The 23,800-nt window shown below is 38.6% G+C and overlaps 2 protein-coding genes across 2 annotated transcripts in view; both read left to right on the plus strand.

The window, feature by feature from the left end:
* The window catches only part of LOC308130479 (uncharacterized protein), a gene marked incomplete at its 3' end in the record, with an annotated part of 50,764 nt that extends 47,120 nt beyond the window's left edge, over positions 1 to 3,644 (plus strand). Inside the window, exon 17 of the mRNA XM_080496882.1 lies at positions 3,543 to 3,644. Coding sequence (XP_080353008.1) covers positions 3,543 to 3,644 — 102 coding nt within the window. The remainder of the gene's footprint in view (positions 1 to 3,542) is intronic.
* An 11,411-nt stretch (positions 3,645 to 15,055) lies between these two features.
* On the plus strand, positions 15,056 to 22,822 carry cbln4 (cerebellin 4 precursor; the record flags this gene model as incomplete). Its single annotated transcript, XM_080496426.1, has 3 exons — positions 15,056 to 15,322; positions 17,670 to 17,786; positions 22,625 to 22,822. The coding sequence occupies 3 exons, from the start codon at positions 15,056 to 15,058 to the stop codon at positions 22,820 to 22,822; spliced, it is 582 nt and encodes a 193-aa protein (XP_080352552.1).
* Between the last annotated feature and the right edge of the window lie 978 nt (positions 22,823 to 23,800).

Consider the following 23,800-nt stretch of genomic DNA (forward strand, 5'->3'; position numbering starts at 1 on the left):
GGTTTTATTTATCAGTATGCAGTGGAGACGGCTCAGTTGCAAACTAACTTAGTGCCATCAACTTAGTAAACTAAGTTGATGTTCACCAGAACCACTAAGAACTCATGATCCTACCTACGTGTCAAAAAGTCATGGGAAATGTATGCGATCAACTGATTCGTAGAGGCTCATAACTCTGCACCCCAGAACCTCAATTACCCTTCAAGGAGATGCCTCAGCAGGCAATAAGTAGACTTGTAGATCTACTTTCATGATATAATCACACTAATTTTACATTAACTTTTACGTACTTTATGAATTTTGCCCAAAAGCCAAATATCCCTAACATTTTGTGAGGACTATGAGAGAACTCAATTTACTATTTTCAATAATATGTGAAGACATTAGCTTCAAGGAACTCTGCGATATGGACAGATATGCCAAAAATGTTACGACTTTCCCTGTTCCTGTCTCTTTTTTCCATTGCCAACCTGTGAACATCCTTATAACTCCATTATATCATAATGATTACGTTTACTCAGCTTTTAGGTAAACGCTTTTGCATTTGCAAATTTAATTTATGATTTTAATTTTCAGCACACTCCACCTCTGACATTAGTGGATCCACTACGACGGTTATGCATTTCTAATGCGGACTTGGAGAAGAACTTCTGTATAATAGCAGACCTTCTTTTCTTTCATTTTATTTTGGAGATTAGCATTTACCACCACAGCATGATACGTATGCAACCAATCTCATTATCCTTCTTATCCTCACTCATTAAAGTGAAACCACACTGATTCGAAAAACAGGCACTCCCTTTATTGCTACCAAAATCCCTTTTCAGGTGCGGTTGTAAATTGATTTTATTGGACGTCTTGTGTGTTTGTAAAAAAAAATCCCTGGAAATATTCAACGTGCACAAAAAAATACAATGAAGCTGATCAGCTCACCAGCTGTGGAGAAGATTTTATCTCTCAGAACTAAGCAAAGGACATTTTTTTTCCCTTTTTAGTCCAGCTAAAGAGTACTATTAAGCATCCTTGTCAGATCCTGCAAAATACCACGAGAAAAGTATATCGACTAAGTTACACATCTAATGCAAGAAGGGAATGTTTTATAGAGTGAACAGGTGTTTATTAGCAAACATCTTTCTTTTTCTATAAGGAACTCTGCTGGAAGCCTCCTACACCTGTGTACATCTTTCAGAAATATGCTTTCTGCGGGGAAACCCACTCAGCCGGCTGTGTGTGTGTGTGTGTGCGTGCGTGCGTGCGTGCGTGCACGCATGTGTATACCATCATATGATGACATGCGGGATGCGGGGACGGAGGAGGAATGAGTGGGTCTGCTGAACAGCAGTTATAATGGGCATGTTCAACATCTGCATTGAAATTAATGGTTGCTTTCAGTGTCCTGATAATCCCACAGCTGTATGTGCCACTGATCAGCTACAGACTGTGTGAATATACAAAGCAAAGTATCTGTTGGAGCAGCTGCATTATCAACGTGATTTCAATGTCAATTGAACTTCTCATTTTTGTTAAACCATAGCACAACGTTCTCCACACTGAGGGACGTGACTATAAATTGGCAGCTTGAGACCGAGACAAACTGAGGCACTTCACTTGGTCATTGAGGAAACCATATATACCTATATATACATATATATACAGTGTTGTAGTGACAATATCCACTGGTTTTTGGTAAATGAGGATTATTTTAAAATAATCCTCATCCTATTTTAAAATCCTATTTTTAAATAATCCTCATTTACCAAAAAACAGTGGATATTGTCACTACAACACTATAATAGTTTGAACTTCTACTAGTGAGAGTAATTACAAAAGCATAGTGGGCTTATGCAATATGATACATGGTTCAGCTCATAATCCTGTATGGAAATAAAAAAATAAAATAAATCATGTCCCAATGGAAACTGAATTGGACTCGCAAAACACCCATTTAAAATTAAGATATTTTCTGGTTTGAATTAAAATTTCATATACATATACAAACTATCCACACTGTAAAAAAGGCTCTGTTGCAAAAACAATAACCTCTTTTCTCATGATTTCAGAATCTGTTCTTTCTTATTTTTATGGGGGAAACGCTGAAACATTTGGAAGCAAGACTTTGTCTATTTACTTTCCTCACTTTTTAAAATGTGGTGGGATTCCATTCCATTTTCACACTCATTTTGATGTTTCTCCTTTTTTACATGCAAGAAAAATTCATTCAGTCATTCATTGATTCATTCATGTTAATAGGGCAACACACTATGGTGTTGATGTTATCACGAGAAGCGTTTATTTTCATAATTCCCGTATCATTTTTAGTTGTGTGAGACGATGAGTACATTTCTCATTATTGTCAGTTGCCCATTAAGGGGTTAAGTGACGGAGTAACATTTTCACAAGTATCTGTATTTCTATTTAATTGAAGAATAAAAGTCTGCTCGCATTTAGATGCACTATGAACGATGAAGCGTTCCACATGAGTTCCACATCTCCATTTGCACACTGTCAACACTGATCCTTTAGCCTTTTATTGTTTTTTATCTTGATTTTTGATTGTGATGTTTTCAGAACAGTATTCATGTTTTACATTTTCACTTGTTTTAGTCTACTTTTAAAGCAGCCTTTCATTTCATATTGTTATTAATTAAAAAAAAAAGTGCTTATCTCCTTTTAAATAAGTTTCATGAATCTTATAGTTAGAACTATCTGTAGTCACATTGGACCATTTTCTAATGAAGCTGCTCTATGTCTTGACTGCCGGGAAACCTTCTTTAATGCACCAAGCTTCTTTTCTTTTCTCACTATCCTATATACATTCATATGGCATCATTGAATGTCACTGTGTCTCTCCTTTTAAGTCTGTGTGCTGATGTTTGGAAAGAAGTGGTGAAAAACTGAGTTTCAAGTTACCGTAATCCACAGGAAATTAATCTAAATCAATAAAATGTCCTGAAAAGGTAAGGACATAAAATGCAAGTGTTTGATGTGCATGTTATAAGATTTATCATGCATACTATTCGTTTGGCAATAATAACATATACAGATTAAAGACACACGACAAAGTTAAATTCATAAAGCATAGTGCAGTGTGAAGAGAATAGCCAAAGAGAGTCAGTAGCATAGTGTGTGTCTGTGCAGTCAGCAGCATGTGATCAGCCAATTAGAACTCTTAACCACTGTGACCCTTTCTGATAAAGTTGGACTGAAGAATTACCAACATTTCCGTGGCAGTGACCCTCACCCACTGAGGTACCAGTATTAATTTGGCAGTACATGCTATAAGTACACTCAAGGACTGGGTTGCATGCAGAGGCAGTATATGAGTTAATTACATCAGAGGACCATTGTTACAGAGAACGTTCACAACCCGGGAGCCAGTTCACTAACCACAATCGAGGCAGCTGTTAATTTGCAAAAGAATTTCTAAAAGCTCAAAGTTCTAATCAAAGTTTAATTGCTGTCATTTTAAAGTTTATCATTTCATCATTTCTAAGTAATTGATGGTTTTTGTTTGTTTGTTTGTTTTGTTTTGTTTTGTCCAGGTCAAATTTGGAGAACCTGTGGATCAAGACTCTCAGGAGCTCTTTGGATTAATTTGTCAGTTTGTTCAGGACTTCAAAACAATACAAGCTGAGACCGTCTGAGTTACAGACTACTTGATGAAGGACTCTGAAGCTGCAGCTTTTGATGCTGAGAACATGGATCTCACCTTCCTGCCTCTCAAGTCTATATTTGGCGTTGTGTCAGGAAAAAAAATTACTATAGGCTGATAACTGGCCATGAGAGAATAATTGGTAATCGGCCAAAATTTGGTTGATTGACACTTTTTGAACAAATAAAATTCAGGGAATTTGGTGTTTTTCGTATGTCCTTGTGTTACGTATCCAGTAGAGGACGCTCCATCGCAGAGTGAAAAGTTGAGACTTTGGTGCTTCAAGTCTTACAACATTCACTGGTAATTTATTCAAATTACCAGTGAATGTTGTAAGACTTGAAGTTGGAGCAGTTTGGAAATTGGAACAGTTTACAGACTTGGAAGACCGTTTGTCGAATCGCCTCTTTTTCCGTCCATGCTTTTATTGCTGCTGCCGCATTGACCGGACGTCGCCATCTTTGATGTGACTCTTCGACGCAGGTTTTTACTAATTGACGTATTTACGTTAACGCATCCCCCCACCACTAAAGAATTGAATAGGCTGATATATTGGTTATCTGAATTTTTTATTCCATAATATTGGAATCTGCATCAACCAGCAAAAAAAATTATTTTGGTGGGACCTAAAACATAGAAATCAGTTTTTCTTTATGGTTGTACACCATTTCGAGGACTTTTTTTTCCTGAAATATTTACAACAATCAAAAGAATAACCGCATATTTGATTTTACTTCATTGAGCTTGTGTTAAGTCCCACATCATTCTTACTGATGCTTGTCTGTTTTGCACCAATTGCAGTAAATGGTTTAGAATCCACGCAGGAAGAAGGTTGGTGCTGTTCGTATTCATTTTTTACACACCCTTTTTTCCCCAATTAGCTGCTGTAGCCTCCAGTGCATGTGGCAGTCATTTGAATAAAGAGTAGAATGCACCCACCAGACAAACCTATGCACACTCGGGGAGAACATGCAAACTCCATGCAGGAAGGATGCAACCCAGAACTCAACTTGTGCTAAACACCACACTACTGTGCAGCCCTTGTTCGTTTCTGCCAAGATAATCTAGTTGCCCTTATGATGAAGGTTTGGTACATTTACTACTGGTATTCTTTAATGGTTGTACAATAATTGTAAATTTGATGTCATTTTGGTCTGTGTGTGTTGCGATTTTTCTCAATGTAACTGTTAATGGATGTAATTCATTGTAGAGCGACGCTCGTGTACCTGGATGACTGGTTGTCTGTGGAAACCAGTGCTGTCAATATAAAACCGATCGACGTCACTTCATCACTCCGTGTCCAAGGCCGACTGCATGTTTACCGACATTGGTTCTGAGTCAAATGTGTAATGAATGATTGGGGACCCTTTGGTGGAGAGGAGCACTCAGATGCTGAAGTGCGCTGTTAATACCGGCAGTTGTCTGCTGGCAGAGCAACAAAACAGACATCACTTCAGAGGCCAGCTGAGGGTGGGGCGTACTCTGGGCGTGTGGTTATTGTGAACATCTGGGGACATTTTCTCTCCGGGAGGACCTCCAAGGCCGTCTGCCATTCAAGAGCGCATCTGCGAGGGGACAGCGGCACGGCCGGGGACGCAAAACTGCCCCTTCAAAGACCAGAAAGGTCTCCTCTGAGGTGATTTATGTACTTTAGTGTGCCTGACATTTTAATCAGTTAACAGAAGAAAAAAAAAAACGCAGTATGGTTTTTAAGTGTGACTCTGTGTAATGAATGAGACCCCTTACAGAGCAGAAAAGTTGCACATTTCCCTCTGAAAGGAGAAGCCAATCAATTTAATTAAAGCACTGACACAAACTTCTTAGCAATGGATGTTATTTTTGCAGAGCTCGGTCTTACGGTTGCTATTTAATTATTAATTTGTTCAGATTTTACTTGGAACCGCACCCCTCCACCTCCCCTCACTACAAATGCTTTGTCTCACACCACATTGTTATTTTTTTTGTGGACTTCATACCATTTCCACATTAAAATAAATTGTTGTTGATGGCACCTTATTTTTGCCGTAACTGCTTTACAGCTTTCTAAACCTTTTAGATGACCTCCATTACAATTCCCCAAACTTCAAAATTCTGTTTATAAAATGTGCATTTTTATGACTTGGCTGTTCTCCTTTTTAATCAAAATATCTCAAATTAAAAGGAAAAACGAATTGTCTTCCTGACCCTCCATATTCATACTAATTGTTACTTCTTTTTTTTTCTTTTCCTTTTATCCTTTGTTTGAACATTTTCTTAACTCTGCAGATTGTTTACATCATCAGTCTATTAAATCCATGATACTTCTTGACAAGAAAATTCATTAACAAACAGCTGGAGTGGTGGTGGTGTGGATGCGTTATGCATTACATTAATGTTGTGAAAACCAACAGTTTCTGATACCTGAAGTAGAAAACAAAGAAAACTTTTCGGGAGTTGTTTTGAACAAATTCAATGTCTCACCTATTCTTGTAGGATTATAGGAACCTCCTTAAAGTCTGTGTATCTCTGATGACTCATGGTGTGACTCAATTTTATTTGTATATGGTGGCACGTCGGAGTGCGTTTTCGTTTTTGGGGGAAGAGCATACAGCTTTTTTTAATTGGCAGCAAAGGGAGTAAAACAAATTCTCGTCGGATGAAAAGTAAACTTGTTCAGGGTCACATTTCAGCAGCTTTAGTGTGGCTGTCCATGACTTTAAAACTGCCTTGGTCCATGTTTTCCAGATCAGCGATAGACAAGAGTAATGTGTGTAATGTGAATGATGCCATTCAGGTAAACAAATCAAGAGAATTAAGTGAACGTAAGTGATCGTAGATCTCCTCACTGCTGTCTGGTGATTTAATGATTTTTAGCTCTTTGACTTCAATCCCAGCAACTTTTGTATTTTCTACACCAGTAATCTTACGATTAAAGTAATGTCTCTTGTCACAAAAACGTCTGAAATAACAGGCGGGTAGCTTGAGTTAAGTAGTAGAAACAAATACGAGCTATATTTATAAACCTGTGAGCTGCTGCATGTTGGTCGTTCATTTGAGCTGTTTTATTGCTGCATTTGGCCAAAAATGGCACTATGGATAAAAAACACATTATGAGTAAGACACAGTTGTTCTACTCGTGTGCTGAATTGTCTTATTAGTACATGAACCTTAAGTTGGATATTAAGAAGGTCCAGTAAATGCTCAAATGGCATTTCATACTGTCTTTTTTGTGATCTCCTGGTAACGGACGCAACTTCAGCTTAATGACAAACAGAGTAACGACAGCTCAACCAACATTACCATTATACAGCAATCTGAACATTATTAAGCCAAACTAAGGGAGCTTATTAAAACAATGCTTACTTTCAACCCTGTCCATAATAATAAAGTAATAATTTCTTATTTGTGATAACAAATAATAAAGTAGTGATTTCTTTTTCAAAGGAGTAACTGCAATTATTTACCGCCATTTCTGCCTGAGCTTTTACACATAAACACAGAAATATTGTAAGGTTTTTTTTCCTTTTCCTGAACAAGGTCAACTTTGTTTGGTTTGAACCAATCAGGTTGAGCTCAACAGAAGTCATGTTACAGCAACAAAGGCAGAGTAGATAACAACGTCCCCAGAAGGACAACAAAACATCCCATGGTCACACTTCAGGAAGTTATGCACAAGTGGAGTCCTTTTTTTCCCCCAACCTTGTGGGGAATTTCTGTGTGTTTTTTTATTCATTTATCCAATCCAGAGTGATGGAGCCGATCCCAGGTGAACAATGGTGAAGATTGATGCTCAGCTGCTCGGGTCATACGTACATCATTGACCTGTTGTCAATGTAAGATTCAGTGGACCTAATTTATTAAAGAAATGTAAACAGCGTACACCTACAGATGCTCATATTATCACATTGCCAGTTTAGTATGCTTGCATTCATGAATATGAGATAGCAGGAGTTTTCCAGATCATGCAAAACACTGTCATTTACCACTTTTTGCATTTTGAAAAATAAAAATTGCATCTGTTTTTAACCGCATTTGAAAAAGAAGTACGAAAAGGGCCAGATTTGAGCATGGATGCCGCTTTTATTGTGTGGAGAGTCATTTTTTATTATCCGCCTCCCCCACCAATTTATGTTTGTGGACTTCTTTTTCCTATGGGTTATTGTCAGTGTTTTTCAAATGTGTCAAATTGCCAATGTTTTTCAAGTGTCACAAAGTCAAATTTAGACTTTGTGACATTTCATTTTTCATGTTATCGCCCTACCCAAGAACTAACACTGAAACATATTTGGTAATTTCTTCCACCAACCTGTCAAATTCCAGGCAAACTTTTATACTTGTTGGAGCTCAGCAACCCATCTTCTCACTGAATTACAATCACAAGCAAAAGAACACAGAAACTATTCAATTTACAGCAGATTATTTTTGTAGAAAAAGAGCCTGATACATACAAACCCCCATTCTAATACTCTTTGGATGTGCTCTCACTCATCATGCTAGTAATAGTTGGTCAGCCACAAAACGCACACACTACAATTTGTTTGCGTGAGCAATTTGTATGCTTCTCACAGGATTTTAGTAAATGTGTTGTTCTCGCTGTGCATGTGTGGGTTTTCTGCAGGTACTCCAGTTCCCTCCCACAGTCCAAAAACATCCCTTAAAGATGAGCTGGTGACTAGATTGCCCCCTGGTGTGAATGTGTGAGTGTTTTCTGTTTATCTGTGTTTGCAGTGCGATGGACTGGTGACCTGTCCAGGGTGTATAGTCAGCTGGGATTGGCTGAATCCCCCCCCCCCCCCGGACAGCCAAGCTGGCAAAGAGGTGAAGGGAAGCAATGGATGGATGGAAGAGAATCAATATGTAATGTTTCATTTGACATTGGTCATGAAATTTTGTTCACTCCAGGTGGTAGGAATTATTTTAATACAGTTTCAGGCCTTTAGCGCTGCTCCACATGAGAGTCCACTCCAAAGTGAACATAAATTAGTGGATATGTATTAGTGCAATAATAGTAATGCTCAGTCATGCTGTAACAGCTTGTTGCAGAGTCCCAAGAGGCCAGAAAAACACCAATTATTGAAGTCAAGCCGCCAGTTGTTTTTTTTTTACTTTGCTTGATGATTGTGTGAACAATTCTTGCCAATCAACACTAAACAGCTGCCAGCTAATGAGCTGAACAAAGTTAGTCACACCAGACTGAATACACAATCTGTATGTTTAAATAAATTTTAGTGGGACATTTGCATGAATAGAAAGTAATTAAACTGCAGGGTTGATCTGAAAAATATCTTTAAATCTGTGCTTTTTTTTCTCTCTATTTAAAATGGACATGATTCCAGTTTAACGATAACTTTGAATCTCCATTGATTTGGCATTGATTTGGAAACATACCTCTAAATTGTTGAATCAACCACATAAAATCTAAATACACAATATTTAACCGTCACAGAAAAGGACATCAACTGTCTCTATGAGTGACTGACAACCTGTAGTTCTGACTGCCTCTTGCCAGTTTCATCTCTTTGAAAATGACACATGTATTACGATACTTTGTATGTTTAATTAATGCATCGGTGGTGTAGACATGGCCTGTACATTTTTGAAGAAGGCTGCTCATTATATGCAACACTCTCAGTGTGGTACAAGCACAGAACGTACACTCCCTCTTTGACTGTTAATTAATTTCCTCCGTGACTTCTGCTTTTCGTTGGGACACAGTGGAGGATCTTGATCTTATTCCTTTACATTTTATTTCTCCTTTCCTGATGATAAAATTGATCCAAGCCGGCTGTAACCTGCCTTAGTCTATAAGGAGCAAGTTAAAACATTCCCATCAAATATGATGTTAATTGTTTTTGAGACTGTGTTTATGGTGGTGTAATGGCTGGTACTTTTGTCTCACAGTTCAGAGGACTTTTTTTTGTATGTCTGGGCCTTTCTGTGTGGCCTTTGCATGTTCTACCGGTGTAAGTGGGGATTTTCTGTAGAAGCTCAAGCTTACTCATCCTTTTTTAATATGTTCAGACACTTTGTGAGGCTGCACTGTGGTGCGGTGGCTAGTACTTCAGTCTCACGGGTTCTGGGCTTCTGTTTAAAGTTTGCATGTTCTACCTGAACACACACATTTCCACTCGGTACTCCAGTCTCCTGGCACATGGTGGTGTAGTGGCTGGCTCTTTTATCTCACAGTTAAAATCACCTTTTGTGTTTGATTCCGGGCTTTTGGTTCATTTTGTGTGTCGTTTAAATGTGAGAGGTTTCCTGCAGGAACCCCAGCTTTCTCACACTTTTCCTTGTTTTTGGAGACATGCTGTTAGACTGCACAGTGGTGTGGTGGTTCACACTGAAGAAACTTTCACTCGATTCCATAACTGGATCACTACACTTTATCAGAGGCTGATAAACTTGCTTGAGATAAAGCTGTGCGTTGTTCACCCACTAATAGGGAACGGGAGCTGGGTTTAGACCGTCGGGAGACAGGTTAGTTTTACCCTACTGATGATGTGTTGTTGCAATAGTAATTCACTTAAAGCTTTTTCCAAAGCTGCCACTGAAACCAATAAGGTTGTGCTGTCTTTATAGCCACTGGTGAACTTCTAACATCAAAGACAAAAACAGAAAGATAAAGTTTCTTAAATAGAAAATTAATTCCTTCAATCAGAATGGTGACGCAGTCCCAGTGAATAAAAGAAATGGGCCCAGAGAGTCTTGACCTTGGAGGTCATGCTGAAGCGAGGGAGTCCTTGAAAGGATTTTCTATTGGTTTTCCATCAAAATAAGCCAACTTGTATAGTCACTGGGCAGCTACAGAAAGCAAAGGGAAGTACAAAAATCCATCCAATGGAAGTCAGTAGTGAGATTGTGAGATTGTCAACAAAGCGCTTCCTGAAGGACATTGGGATTACTTCAGGAAAGCAACACAAGTAACGGGAGGGAAGCAAAGAATGCTTCTGCATTCGACTGCAGAGAAACAACAAAAGCTGGAAGAACATTACTAAGGAAATCCAGCAGCTGAGAGAAGAAAAGAGACCATCAGGAGATATGTATAATTTCACTTTCCACTTGCCATCAGCCGTATACGATGCTGAATTTTAATTTAGTCACTTTAAGAGTTTCATTTGACATTCACATCAGGGTTATTTTTTATGTGCAACACATAGTGTAATTCAGCTCCAGTTAGTCCTGCTTTTTCATCATGATTTAACTTTTCACGTTAATCCAAATCACTGATCTGCACATTAACACAGACTCCAATATGTCCTTCTCTCACTCAGTCTTGTTTTAGAGCAATAGAGGGCAGAAGTACAGAGAAAAAAAATGATGCATTACACTGTCAAGTACGTCCAAACACAAAACCAGGACATTCTTGCAAAAGATGAGATATTTCTGTCTGATATTGTTTGAAATTCAAATGTTCTTTTTTTGGTCAGTATTTATACTTTATGTCCTGAATGAGAAAGTGACTATATTTGGACACTTTATGATGAACAATGATAAGTTGATTTTAGTATCACCAGATCCAGTTTGTGCCCGAATTCTAGATTTTTTAATATGAATATTTCCAAAAAAGTCCCCAAAAAGAAATATTTAGGCAATTTATAACCAAATAATACACTTTATTATTGTACACCAGCTCATAGCGGGTATGGAGAAATAGATTTAAAACCTTTTATAACTTTTTTAAGAGATATTTTTAGATGCTAACACATAAAATATGTGTGATATTTCTTTCTTTTTTTTTTATCAAATACAAAATGCAAATCTACGTAAAGTGGGGTAGGGGGAACAAAAGGCTAGAAAAGTACACAGTACTAATTAAAAAAAGAGCCGTCACTGAAGTATCAACATTTAAAGTTTCTAAATTTCTTCGGAGTGCAAACCTTCTTACTCTAAAATTCTGTTGACCTGAAGGCTATCAGACAGAGTGAGATATTGACAGCAGCTGTATAGCTCCCCAGATTGTCTTCAACAAAATGGATTAAATGGATTGTTTAAAACAGCATAGTGTCACATCATAAAGTTCGATGTAGCTGCATTTTTGGATCAACAACAACAACAAATATTTCTTCCACTTTTAATACTTTAAATAATTGTGTGATGTGTTCCAAAAACATCTTGACCCCTGCCAAATTCAGTCAGCTGAATATAGTTCCATTATACAAACATGAGCAAAAACCGTTGGTGCTTACAAAAAAATTACAAAAAAAGTCATTCATTCTCTTGCAAAGACCAACCAATAAAGTTTTCTAATAATGAATAGTTCTCAACCGGATGCTCTCAATGTGTTCCGTTTTCAAACATTTATGCGTTAAACACTTTCATCACATCCATTTGCTGGTTGGCAGCTTACTTGATTTTGCCATTTTGATCACTTTCAACAGTGTAATCTTATGATCTGTTGTTGTTCAGCCACAAAGATCAAACGGCTGCATTCATAAACACAGATTTAATGAGGAGGATAAATCCCAAACACTAAATGTGCCAGACTTTTTTTCTTCTTCGGTTTAGCAATATTTTCTCTCAATTTTTCCACCATTCATCTATCCAGAGGCCTCGTTGTCAACTTTAAACAACACAGCAGTTCATTTCTTGGAGCTAAATGTAATTAAAAAAAAAAAAGCAATGCATGACCTCCAGATGAACCCTTACCTCAACAAACCCCCAAAACATCCCAATATCTGTCTATCTTCGCTTTTTAAGCTGTAGTGCACCGTTAAAGCTGAGGGAGCCCGAGCATGTAGCGCTTTGTAAGTCAGAGGAAGGGCATTAAAATTGATCTGCTGTTTTATGGGGAGCGCAAAGTGTCACAAGGACAGAGGCGATGAGCTTATGTCGCTGATCTCCTGTCAATATCCTCACAGGTCAAAACCACAGGTTGTGCTGTTGATTCATTACAGAATACAATATAGACCAGCAGGACGACTATAAATAAAGCCTTCTCCAAACAACAAACACATTTTAATAAAGGTTTTCAAATAAAGTGTGTGCAACGCCATATGGTGTCCCCTGCTTTGGCAGCTTCCTTGGTTATCCAATGATAATCAAGTTCAAATAAATAAAAAAGGTTTCATTTCATTTCAGCAATGTTTAAAGAGATTAATGTTTTAGCTACTAAAGACTAAAATGGTATCAGTGGCTACAATGATTTTAGATAAACTGTCAACACTGCTACAATTGTAAAAAACAAACAAAAAAAAAAAGGGGGTTTCACTGTTTATGTAAACAGAAACCCTATGAAATTCATCATCCCAATTTATCTTTGTATTAAAAATTAAATGTTTAGCAGTGATAGGCAAAATATATATATATATTTGGTAGAAAGTTGGCACACATGCCTCTTTAGTAGTAATGGTTTCAGAAAAACCTTGTGAAACAAGTTAGAAGTTAGGAGATTCCTTGAGATGCTGCCGGGCCAACATGCTATACAAACTATTAAATTAAATATAAATATAAAATACATTTGTCAAATAAAGGTGTTTTTAAATATAAATAAATCAAAGCTTGCAGCTCTCGCAAAGTTCAAACCCACTCTGCTTGAGTTTTGCTTTCACAAGTACTTCTTGGTAAAAAGACGGGCTCCTGTATTTTCACCAAATTTGGACTAATTGTGGTCCTCAAGCAATAAATTACATTTGTGGATGGGTGCTATTTGGAGACTTCTGATAACATCATCCACATCGATTCCATACTCAGGCACATGATGGGGATGTCCCCTCCTCTTTTTGCTCTTCACTTCTATCCTGTTTCTTTTTGTTTTGTTTTTACATCAGGGAGCTGTTTCATGTCATAAACCTTTTCTACAGACCAGTGGAGGCTTGTTATATGTTTTATAAGTACAAAATTAATGGTGATACATTTATTACATTAGGGGTTTTCGTATTTTATTTTAAATGCAGCTTTGCTTTTTGTTGGCATTCCTTCATTGTGTCTAATTCCTCCTATTTTAAATGATTTCTCCAGTTGCAATAACTTTTGTGATGTTCAGCTTGTGAATTTACTGAATGGCAAAAATTCACAACTGAATACTGTTTGGGAGATGGTATATGTAGACGTAGCCTAATAAAATACTCAGCAGAGGAATGAAAATAAAACATACATAATGTCAAAGATGTCATTCTTTCTTTGTGGTAACAGTCCATGGCTGAGTGGTTGCAGGCCACAGAAGACCGGAGGCTTAATAAATTCACCTCCCTCATTCTCTGCTAAATAATTTCAGCTGGCTATAGAAGGTTTCCTGACCTACAGCTGAAGTTTGTGGTTCTCCAGCAGGACAGTGGAGAAGAAATAGGACCTGCAGCAGATGTTCAGGGTGACATACTGCATAATAAACACCACCCCCTCCCCATGGAGAAATACACACTGACTGATTACAAAAGATGTCCACCCACTTTGGATATCACCCCCTTGGTGCACTTTAAAAGAGAAGTTAAAAAAAAAACCTATTCAGTCTATTCATATGCACTTCAAATAGTATTTCATTCTTCAACCAACGGTGATAAACATCTGTGTTACTCTTATAAAGAGCAAAGGTCTTCTGTAGAAGAAGATAAATAAACACACTGCTGGAAGTGAAACGTGAATGATTTTCAGCCCACCTGTGCAATGAGATTATGATGAGTCACCGCATTACAGTGACACCTAGAGCCAGGCTGGACAGGGTGCTGTGGAGAAACCCGGCAAGTAGAACTCTTGCTTCAGGGCAGATTCAAGTAATGTGCTTTTATTAGAGTCACGGAAAAATCTGTGATGTCGCCAAAAATGTGTTTCGGGGTGTAATCATTTCCTGGATCTGTTCCTGGATATCTGGGAAGGGCAGTCGGAGTTCGTGAATATAAATCCAGTGATTCATAGTGGCTGTTAGAATCAGTCAGGTATTGGATGCAAACTTTAGATGGGAGTTATTTTATCAAGGATTAGAAGATTTTGAAGCTTTAGTAAAGTAACGGAGGAACCGGTAATTATAACTTCAAGCACATGTGCGTGCGTAAAGTGGATGCCGGGGCGCGCACACAAGCGGCACATCACTGCGGGAACAGCTGCTGACAGACGCGTTACTTGGAGTGGGAGTGAAGGCTATGGACGATTCATCGACTGCTTCACCCCTCACACTGGAACAATCGTCCATAAAACATCTTCTATGGTGTCTACTTTCGCTCCGTACACTGAGGTCGACCTGAAAATGAAACGCGCAGACAACAACCGGTGATTTCCCCGCTTCCCAAGTGTTCGCAGCAGAAGACTTTTGTTGGTGGCGTTTTGCTCGAATATGGCACATTTCTGGATCCATTAGGAGACTTCGAACAGCGTCAGACGCGTCTGCGGCGCGGGAGAGCAGTGGAGGGACGAGGAAACTTGTTTGGCGCAGGAGACGGTCTCCCCTTTTCCAGTCGGCGCTGCCACGCAGCTGTGACAGAGAAGAAGAGAGCCATGGAGAAGTCCATCATACTGATGCTCAGCTGGACTGTGATCTTCGAGGTGGCGACAGCTCAGAATGACACGGAGCCCATCGTCCTGGAGGGTAAATGTCTGGTGGTGTGCGACTCGAACCCGGCCACGGACTGGAAGGCTTCGTCCTCTCCGCTCGGCATCTCGGTGCGCGCGGCCAACTCCAAGGTGGCTTTCTCTGCAGTCCGGAGCAACAACCATGAACCGTCGGAGATGAGCAACAAAACGAGAATAATCTACTTCGATCAGGTTGGACCATTTTTTTTTTTTTTTTAATTTAATGGACATTTCCAATGTCAAAATGTGTTCAAACTCAAACAAACATTCGGCTGCACTTTGCAGATATGTTTTACTTTGCATTTCCAAACAAATTAGAATTTTTTTTTTGCATGATTTTGCAGATAAACATTCGCCCTTGCAGTTCACTTTGGACTTGTTATGAAAATGTTAAAGTCTCAATTCACCCCAGAGTTTAGTTTGAGGCTGGCCGCAGTTGGCGTGTTGTCCTGTCAAAGCGCTCTGAACGCACGCCGCGCAGGCTGGAGAAGTGACTGGATGGATTCATGTCTGAGGGCGGGCATCCTGCAGAGCTTGCGCGCGCGCGCGCACGCACACACTCCATCATGATTTGTTAAAGATACCTCCGCCGTGCACGCGCGTGCGTTTCTGTCCACGCGCGTGCACGCCCTCACCTACATAAATACACCCAAGCAGAATCAAGCACAAACAATTTATCTTAGTCACGCATTGGTGGGCAGCGCAGGGTGTTTGGAACAATATCACTTCAACGGATCCTCTGCCCTCTTGTCTCAATTACATAATAAGATATTTTGCTGCCATAAGACTCTGCAAGTGATCCGATTGGTGTGGGTCATGTGCATGCTGTTGCTATGAAAGCAACATTTGTCAAAAGTCCTGGCTAGTCCGCAGTGGACTTGAACAGGTGGGAATGGGCTTCTGCAGGTACAGTGGAGTCTTTGATGTTCACACCTAATACACAAGTAATCCTCCATGTTACTTTAAATGCAACCTTCTAATATTACTGTGGGAGTACCGGTACTTAAAACCTTCTTGTGGCACTCATGAACCTTTGGTAAGGTTCATGCCATGCTGTACATACTGACTGATTATATTCAGGCTGGATAGTTTTCAGCATTCAAATGTAATAAAATGTATATTAAGTGTGTAAGGGTAATTCAATTACTGTGTATGCCTGACTTGTGTAAAAGTACATGGAAAAACGACTGTGGTCATTTTAAGGTGTAATGTGCCCGCGAAGCTGGAACACCTAGTCTAAATGGCCATTGAAAGGTTTGAAATTGATCATAGTAACTTTGAGTTTCTTTCTTTTCACAACAAATAGGTCATAGATTATATTAATTCATGTGCATATTAAATCAAACCGCTATTTTTCCAAGTATCAATTGTATGTTGTGGGATTGTTGTATGTTAACTCAGATGCAGAAAATATAACTGTTTATCCGTAGAGAGGTTTACAAGGCTTGTGAGACTTTTAGTACACTAACACATGGCTTAGCCTATGTCTTTTTTTTTTTTTTTTTTACTGGAATGAATATTTTAACTCTCTTGGCTCTCTTGTCAGCTCTTGAAGTTACTGGTCTCCTCTGTAAAAAAAAAGAAAAAGGAAAGCCTCCATCCTTACTTGAACTGATGATGTTGTTTTACCCTCCACATATATAACAATGTACGTCATGAATGTAATGAGGCTGTTTTTTTGTTCTTTTTTTAGCTTACATCATAGGACAATGTTGTTATATTGGGTTCAGTTTTGTCAGTTTTCCCTTTAAAATGGAAAATAATGACTGTACATTAGTTTAAGAGGCTGACCATATCAAGAAGGTTCTTTCAAACTTACAAATTAAAACACAAAAAACTGTTTGAATTATGACAGTGTAAATCAATGGTGATATACAGTATATAGCGTTTTTAGCCATGTCCTGAAATTAGACCAGCTCGTCCAGCGTGAGCGTTTTGCATCTCATCCACTGTGCAGTCTGACTGAACACTCACGTACATATGTGATCCTGATGCACATGCACTATTTTATTGGCATGTCTATCAACCTTTTGTCATTGGAAATGTTTATCACATAGGAAAGCATCGCTGAAAAATATATGGAAAGACTTATTAAGGTGTCGGTGTGTTTTACCGTCCCTGAAGTGGTTGACCCGTGGGCCAATCAGAATTGCTCTGGGGTCCGGGATGTGGACCACATGCCTCAAGTTGAGTATCGTTGCTGTAAAATGTAGGAAGAGGAACAAAATCTCTTCTATTGACCCAATCGGAAACTTGTCTCCAAAATCTACCACTGGGATTTACTTCTTCTTTGAATGGCGGGATTAGGTCCATTGAGAAGATGGGTTGAATGAAATGTATTTTGAAGTGAGTCAAACTCAGGAGGAGAGTCTGCTGGCCACAAACAGTGAAGCGTGTATGGCTGATCTTTCCTATTTAAATATTTAATCCCCAAGCCCCTTTGATATTGAAGCCTTTGTTGGAGTGCTGTCTATATAAACACCTTTGTCGTGATGTGTATTTTACCCCCTTTTTCTTCTTATTCTTCTTCTTCTCACAGGTGCTGGTGAATATAGGAAACTACTTCACTTTTGAATCAGTATTTTTGTCCCCAAGAAAAGGAGTCTACAGTTTTAACTTCCACGTGATTAAAGTGTACCAGAGCCAAACCATACAGGTATTACCCCTACTGTTTTTCCCAACACACAGTTGTAACTATAAAACACATTTTTATTGTTATACTGGAAGAACAAATATTTTTAGGGATGATGTGTGATTTTTGTTGGAAAGAAAGATTTAACCTTTGTGTTGTACTTCTGAAAAACGAATAAATGTGAAAACACTATTATTTGGACACTCCCTTACATGACAAAGACTGCAAATTAATCATAAAAGTCCAAATTGTGCACAAAACTCACTACACTCTCATTAGGCTCTCTTGGAATTGCCAACCACTCCCATTTGTTCTGTTCTTTCCCAGACTTGCCACTGTTTGGAACTTTAGAATTTCTCGTGTTTTGGATTTGCTTCGAAATGAATGTTTGTCTCCTTATCAGTGTTGTGTGAATAAACCCATTTACAATGAGGCTCTATTTTAATAAAAAAAAAAAAAAAAAAGCACAGGTTCACATTTGTTTGTGTCTACATCCAACAAGGGTGACGACTTCTTTATCGCTCATGGCATCGTTGTTGAATGACGTTGATCTCTTCAACAATGCATGTGTACTGCTTTCACACAGGCATTGCTTCTGATTTTCACAATACTTCCAGGACTTTAGACTGTAGTGGAAACAGGAAAAAACAGACACAGGAACCTTTTATAGATTATTAAAATAAAGTACCTGGAATTAATGTCTTGACATTGGCTGTCAACCTTGAAGTTTTGGTCCTGTGAAAATATAACTAAACTCTGGGCCCCACTAAAAGTGTCCTGAAGAAGAGCGACTGCAGTCTAACTGCGATGTAGCATAATTATTGATGTGAAAGCAATCGCTGTAGACAAAAGTGGACCAAATACCCGGTCTGTGGTACAAATTTGGGGTGAGAAGGTCCAGTGATGCAGTCCGATAACTTACTTCCCATTGCCAAACATCGCAAAGGAGAATACAAAGAACCACAAACAAACTGGGAGGCAAAGAGAGATTTGCTGCCTTTCGCACTTTATAAATGCACAACTATCAACAACACACAACAATAATGACATGTATGCTGCGCTCAGTAATTGTTTTCCCCTTTTCCCGCCTCCATGTGGCTGTGTCGGGTGTCACCCTAGCCACTCGCCATGGAAACATGATGCCCCACCCTGCTAATGAGTTGTTTGGTTAGGAAAGTCTTTGTGAATGCCACAACACCAAACTGCAGTGTGCACTCTGCTCTGACAACACCCTAAAGGTCGCAGGTACATTTGATTTTGTGACTGCCATCAAATTATGGTGAGATGCAAGCAACAGGGAGAAGTGTGGAATGTGCGAAATCTGCTCAGTAAAGGGTTAAACATGATCATGGGAAACTCTCACATGCAGTTAATCAGAAATTCCATACAATTAAAACTTTTTTTAAAGAGACGATGAGATTGACAATCAATCTTTATCTTACTCAATGATGGCTGTACTCATTAAAAAAAAAAAAAAGAAGAGCTTAGCACTGTGACAACGACACACATTTCGCATGTGGCAAAATCTATAATGACAGGACAGGAAAACTGATGCAAAGTTTGAAGGGTTGATTGCGCCTCCATATAGCCAGGCTTTTCCATTCAAGGTCGTGATTAGAACAAATAGGAACGCCACTGGCATTTAAAGTGATCATGCTGCGAGTAAATGATTTACAACTATAAATTATCTACACAAATAGCATTAAATTATGTACCCCAGCTAAATGTGTCTGTGAACAGAATATCAAGTGGCTGTAGTCCATGTTTTTGACGGGTAGATGTATATACTTGGAAAGTCCTTGATGTCATTCTTCATTTTCTCAGATCTGTTCATCATGCATGTAGCAACTCGTGTTTTGCACATTCCCTACTGGTTGCAATAATATAATCTTGTCTGTTGCACCATATAAAATCTATGTATGGTTTACCTTCTGCACTACGTCTGTCTGACTAGGACATTCAGCTGATTTGGATTAAGCTCTCGTACTTCTTTCCAGCAGTGTTTTTTGATGAAGATTATATAGTTTTCAGTCCTAGATCCCTGAGTTTGTCATTGTCAGAGAAACGACAGGCGTCAGTAATGCCACTGCTGGTGAGTTCTGCTTGGAGAGATGAAATAATCACTTTTTTTTCTCACGTGCTGGGCTAAATTTATGTCCCTGTGCACGTATCAGTCAGAAGTTGCACCTGGAAGACCTGGAAACAGAAAGTAGTGTTGCATGATTTTGATATTTTAAACTAATTATTTACTGGATTGACTGGTATTGGAGAAAATGGTAATGACAGCTGTTCTTAGCAAAACGGATGCAATTAGTGACATGTTTGCTGTTCATTTTTATAAAAAAGAATTACATTTTTACAGTTTCATTACAGTTGTAAGCGCAACACCAATTAGTAGTATAGATGTATTTTTTACTTGTGCTTTCACAACACAGATTGATCCATATAGGACAATGGATACTATTGTGAAGGGCCTTTCAAACATATAGTTAGGTTTTTATTCTGTTGGTGAAATGCAAAATGTATTACATCATTGGGGAAAAACACGAGGACATTCTCTTGACTCCTCTACAATATATCACACCCTTTCCCTCCAAGTACAACAGAGAGAAAAAAAATACAGAATTACATTGCTCCTGAATAAACAATGAACCTTATATTGTTTCCCTAGAAATCACTTAAATGCCTCATTCAAGACTTTTTAAAACCTGAATTTTATTAATTTCATCAGATAAGCCACAACTACTTATTCAGCTTTAACCCTTTAATAGCCTCGAGCTGGGGTGTCAAACATACAGCCTGGGCGGTCCAATCGTCCATCTTTGTTTTGAAAAGTGTAACAATGAAGAAGAAAAATGTAAATAATAATATTAAGTGAATAAACCTTCTGTTCTAATGTCTTTTACTGTTTGGTAAGAATAGAAGACTTAAAACAACACTGTTACAGAGGACGGCGCAGATAGCAACAATTCCCGTAGGTGAGAAATCAGTGATGCAGTGGCGAAAGCGAGCTAGCGCCCTTAAGTGCATGCTGAAATTACAGGATCTGTGTGCTATTCACTAACTGTAGCCTGCGGAAAAACACTTTGGCAGACAACATTTCAGATCGTTCTGTATATTTGGAAAGTTAAGAAAAGCAAAACGCCAAGGAGTTTGTTCCATCTTTGGTTGAAACACAATTCCAAGAGAAATGTTTGGTGTCACGTTGAACTGTATTTTGTATAAAGTGGAGTCACAAAAAATGGCACCATTATTCAACATTTGGGGAAAAAATATACGATTAGGATTTTTTTTTACCAGTAGTTACCATATATGTCCAGACTCTAATTCACATTTTGTGTAGTCGATTGGCTTTTCATGGACTTGTAAATCAAAATGTACTAGTATGTACCATGTGTGACCACTAGATGTCACTGTATGACAAAAGAAAGCTGCTACAGCATCTCGGGAAAAATCTGACTTACTACATGTCTGACTGACAGTGCGTGAAAAATGTCACCCAAAACAAAAAGCTAAACATGAAAAGTTTCTCTTAAAATGCAGCAGAAAAACTGTTACCATGATGAAGAAAACAAAGAAGGCTAATCATGAGCCACAAGCACAACACAGAAGGTTCTGAAGCAGTGGCTGTTGGACCACGATTATTGACACTGCATCTTTGCATGAAAACAATACACCAGTGCAACTTGTACAGGTTTATTTATCCTTCAGGGCACATTTATTTGATGGATGTGACTCATTCTCAGATGTGACCTATAGTGTGAAAAATACAGTATAGTTCACTCGAATATTATGCTATGATTTTGCAGTTTAATTGAGCTGTACGTATGAGTTTGGCACAGGTTTTCTAGAGATGTTTGGAAACTTTTTTGCATTGCATATCTCACTTTCACATCAAATGATCATTTACTCCTGTAGTGAGTATTGACACTGCTGATGCCTGGGGGTGTATTTAAAAAAATTTGTGAAATGATGACAACATATATATATATATATATATATATATATATATATATATACACACTATGAAAATAGATGGGTTAGGCTTAGTAAACTCATGCTGAATTGCTGAAGAAATCCTGCATGTTTTTGTGATTTTTTTTTTTTAATTTACATATTTTTGGGGTGAAATATATAATGTTTTTAAAACAGATTTTTATTACAGAAATGAGTGTTTGGTAGATTTAATCTTTGCTGTAACAATGTTCCGCCATTATATATATATATTTCTTTAATTTCCTGTCCAAATGCATGTTCATCTTTTATTTAAATGGTGCCCCATTTGGAATAAACGCACATTTGTTGCATGACCAGCAGAACTGAGCATGTGGGTCTGGAGACAGAAAAATTGCAAAATCGGCAAACACCTTGTTTTGCTCTCAACTCTCGTTTGATGAACTGAATGAAAGAACACATTTGGGCATTTTAACACATTCATTCACCAAACGGGAGCCTCAGCCTCATGATGATGAACCAGCACCAGAAGCCTCACGCCTCCTCATGCTGCTCGCCAGCTGCTCACACTCGTGTTTATCAGGTAGAGGTCATGACCTCTGCTGTGTCATGGTAATATCCAGAAGCTCATTAACAAGCGTCGACAACAAAGAAAAGCTGTTTGGCATTGAGCTGAACGATTTAACAACTTCTGTTGGGTGAAACCCACACCTTCAGCTTTGCTGCTCATCCCACAAATGCATGTTGCTCAAAAATGTGGAACCATTCAAAAGGGAAATAAACAGATGTTTTTCAACAGTGGGAAGCATGTGAAGTCATGAACTCTCAGAAGAGAGCAAAAACTAATATTTAATTGTTTTTTTTTAATTGTTACTGTTGCTAATTGTCACTTCTGTTGGATTATCCAGGTGAACTTGATGTTGAATGGGAAACCGGTCATCTCTGCCTTTGCGGGTGACAAAGACGTAACACGCGAGGCGGCCACCAATGGAGTTCTGCTCTTTCTTGAAAAAGAGGACAAAGTCTATCTAAAGCTGGAGAAGGGAAACTTAGTTGGTGGATGGCAGTATTCAACGTTTTCTGGCTTTCTTGTGTTTCCTCTGTAAACAAAAAAGATTTAAAAAAAAATAAATAAAAAAGAAGGAGATTGATTGTAAGCTTCCTGACTTCTTCATAATGTGTTGTCACGGTATAATCAAAACATTTCTGCTGCTGCATCTGATGGATCTTTCAGCCGGTTGATAGATGGAAATGGATCTTAAGAGAGGGAGGAAATAAGACTTTGGAAACTGTTCACATTCTCTGGAAGAGCCGAGGCTCCGTCCAGATGAAAGAGACTTGAAATGTTCCCTGTCGCTACTGTATGTTCCCGTCACTCAAGCAGCCTCAGAGAGGAATGCTGAAACATCCCAGAAGTACTTTTTGAACTTTGACTTGTTGGAATATGTTTAGCATACTGATTCCCCCCCCCCACCCCCCGTTTTTGTTGTTTTCATGGCAACTGTTGCATTCAAATACGTCTGCCTTTGAGAGTAAACTGTATATGCCTCTGTTACTTGTGCAACCTGTCATGTATTCACATCGCTAAACATTGGTGGGGTGGTTTTACTGGAGGTAAATGTTTCCGATCATGAGCTGCTCACACAAGAGTGTTGTAATTAAGGAAGTCACGGATTGCCATAAGTAATGGTTATTGATTGAATAATTTTAAGAAATAAACAAGGGGTTGATATTTATTGCAAAGTGTGTTTAATGATCAGAGGCATGGATGGATTGCTGCACAGGTCTGCTGGGCTTCACTTGCAAAATGTCATTGGAAAAAGAAAAAAAAAAGCCCTATTTTATTTTTCTCTCAGCTCCAGCACACCTGATTCAGATGAATGAGGATCTCTATTAGACTCCTGCCGAGTTTGATCACTTGAATGAGGTGTGCTGGAGCTTCAAAACATCTAAAACATTCGTGGAAGGATCCCCCTGGATCAGGACGGGGGAACACTGATATGAGTGAGACAGGAAGACACGCCAAACACATGCAAGCAGCTCTAATTCATTATGAAGGGACAAGAAACACCTACAAATAAAAT

The sequence above is a fragment of the Blennius ocellaris genome (genome assembly GCF_963422515.1).
Source record: "Blennius ocellaris genome assembly, chromosome: 5".
Lineage (NCBI taxonomy): Eukaryota > Metazoa > Chordata > Actinopteri > Blenniiformes > Blenniidae > Blennius > Blennius ocellaris.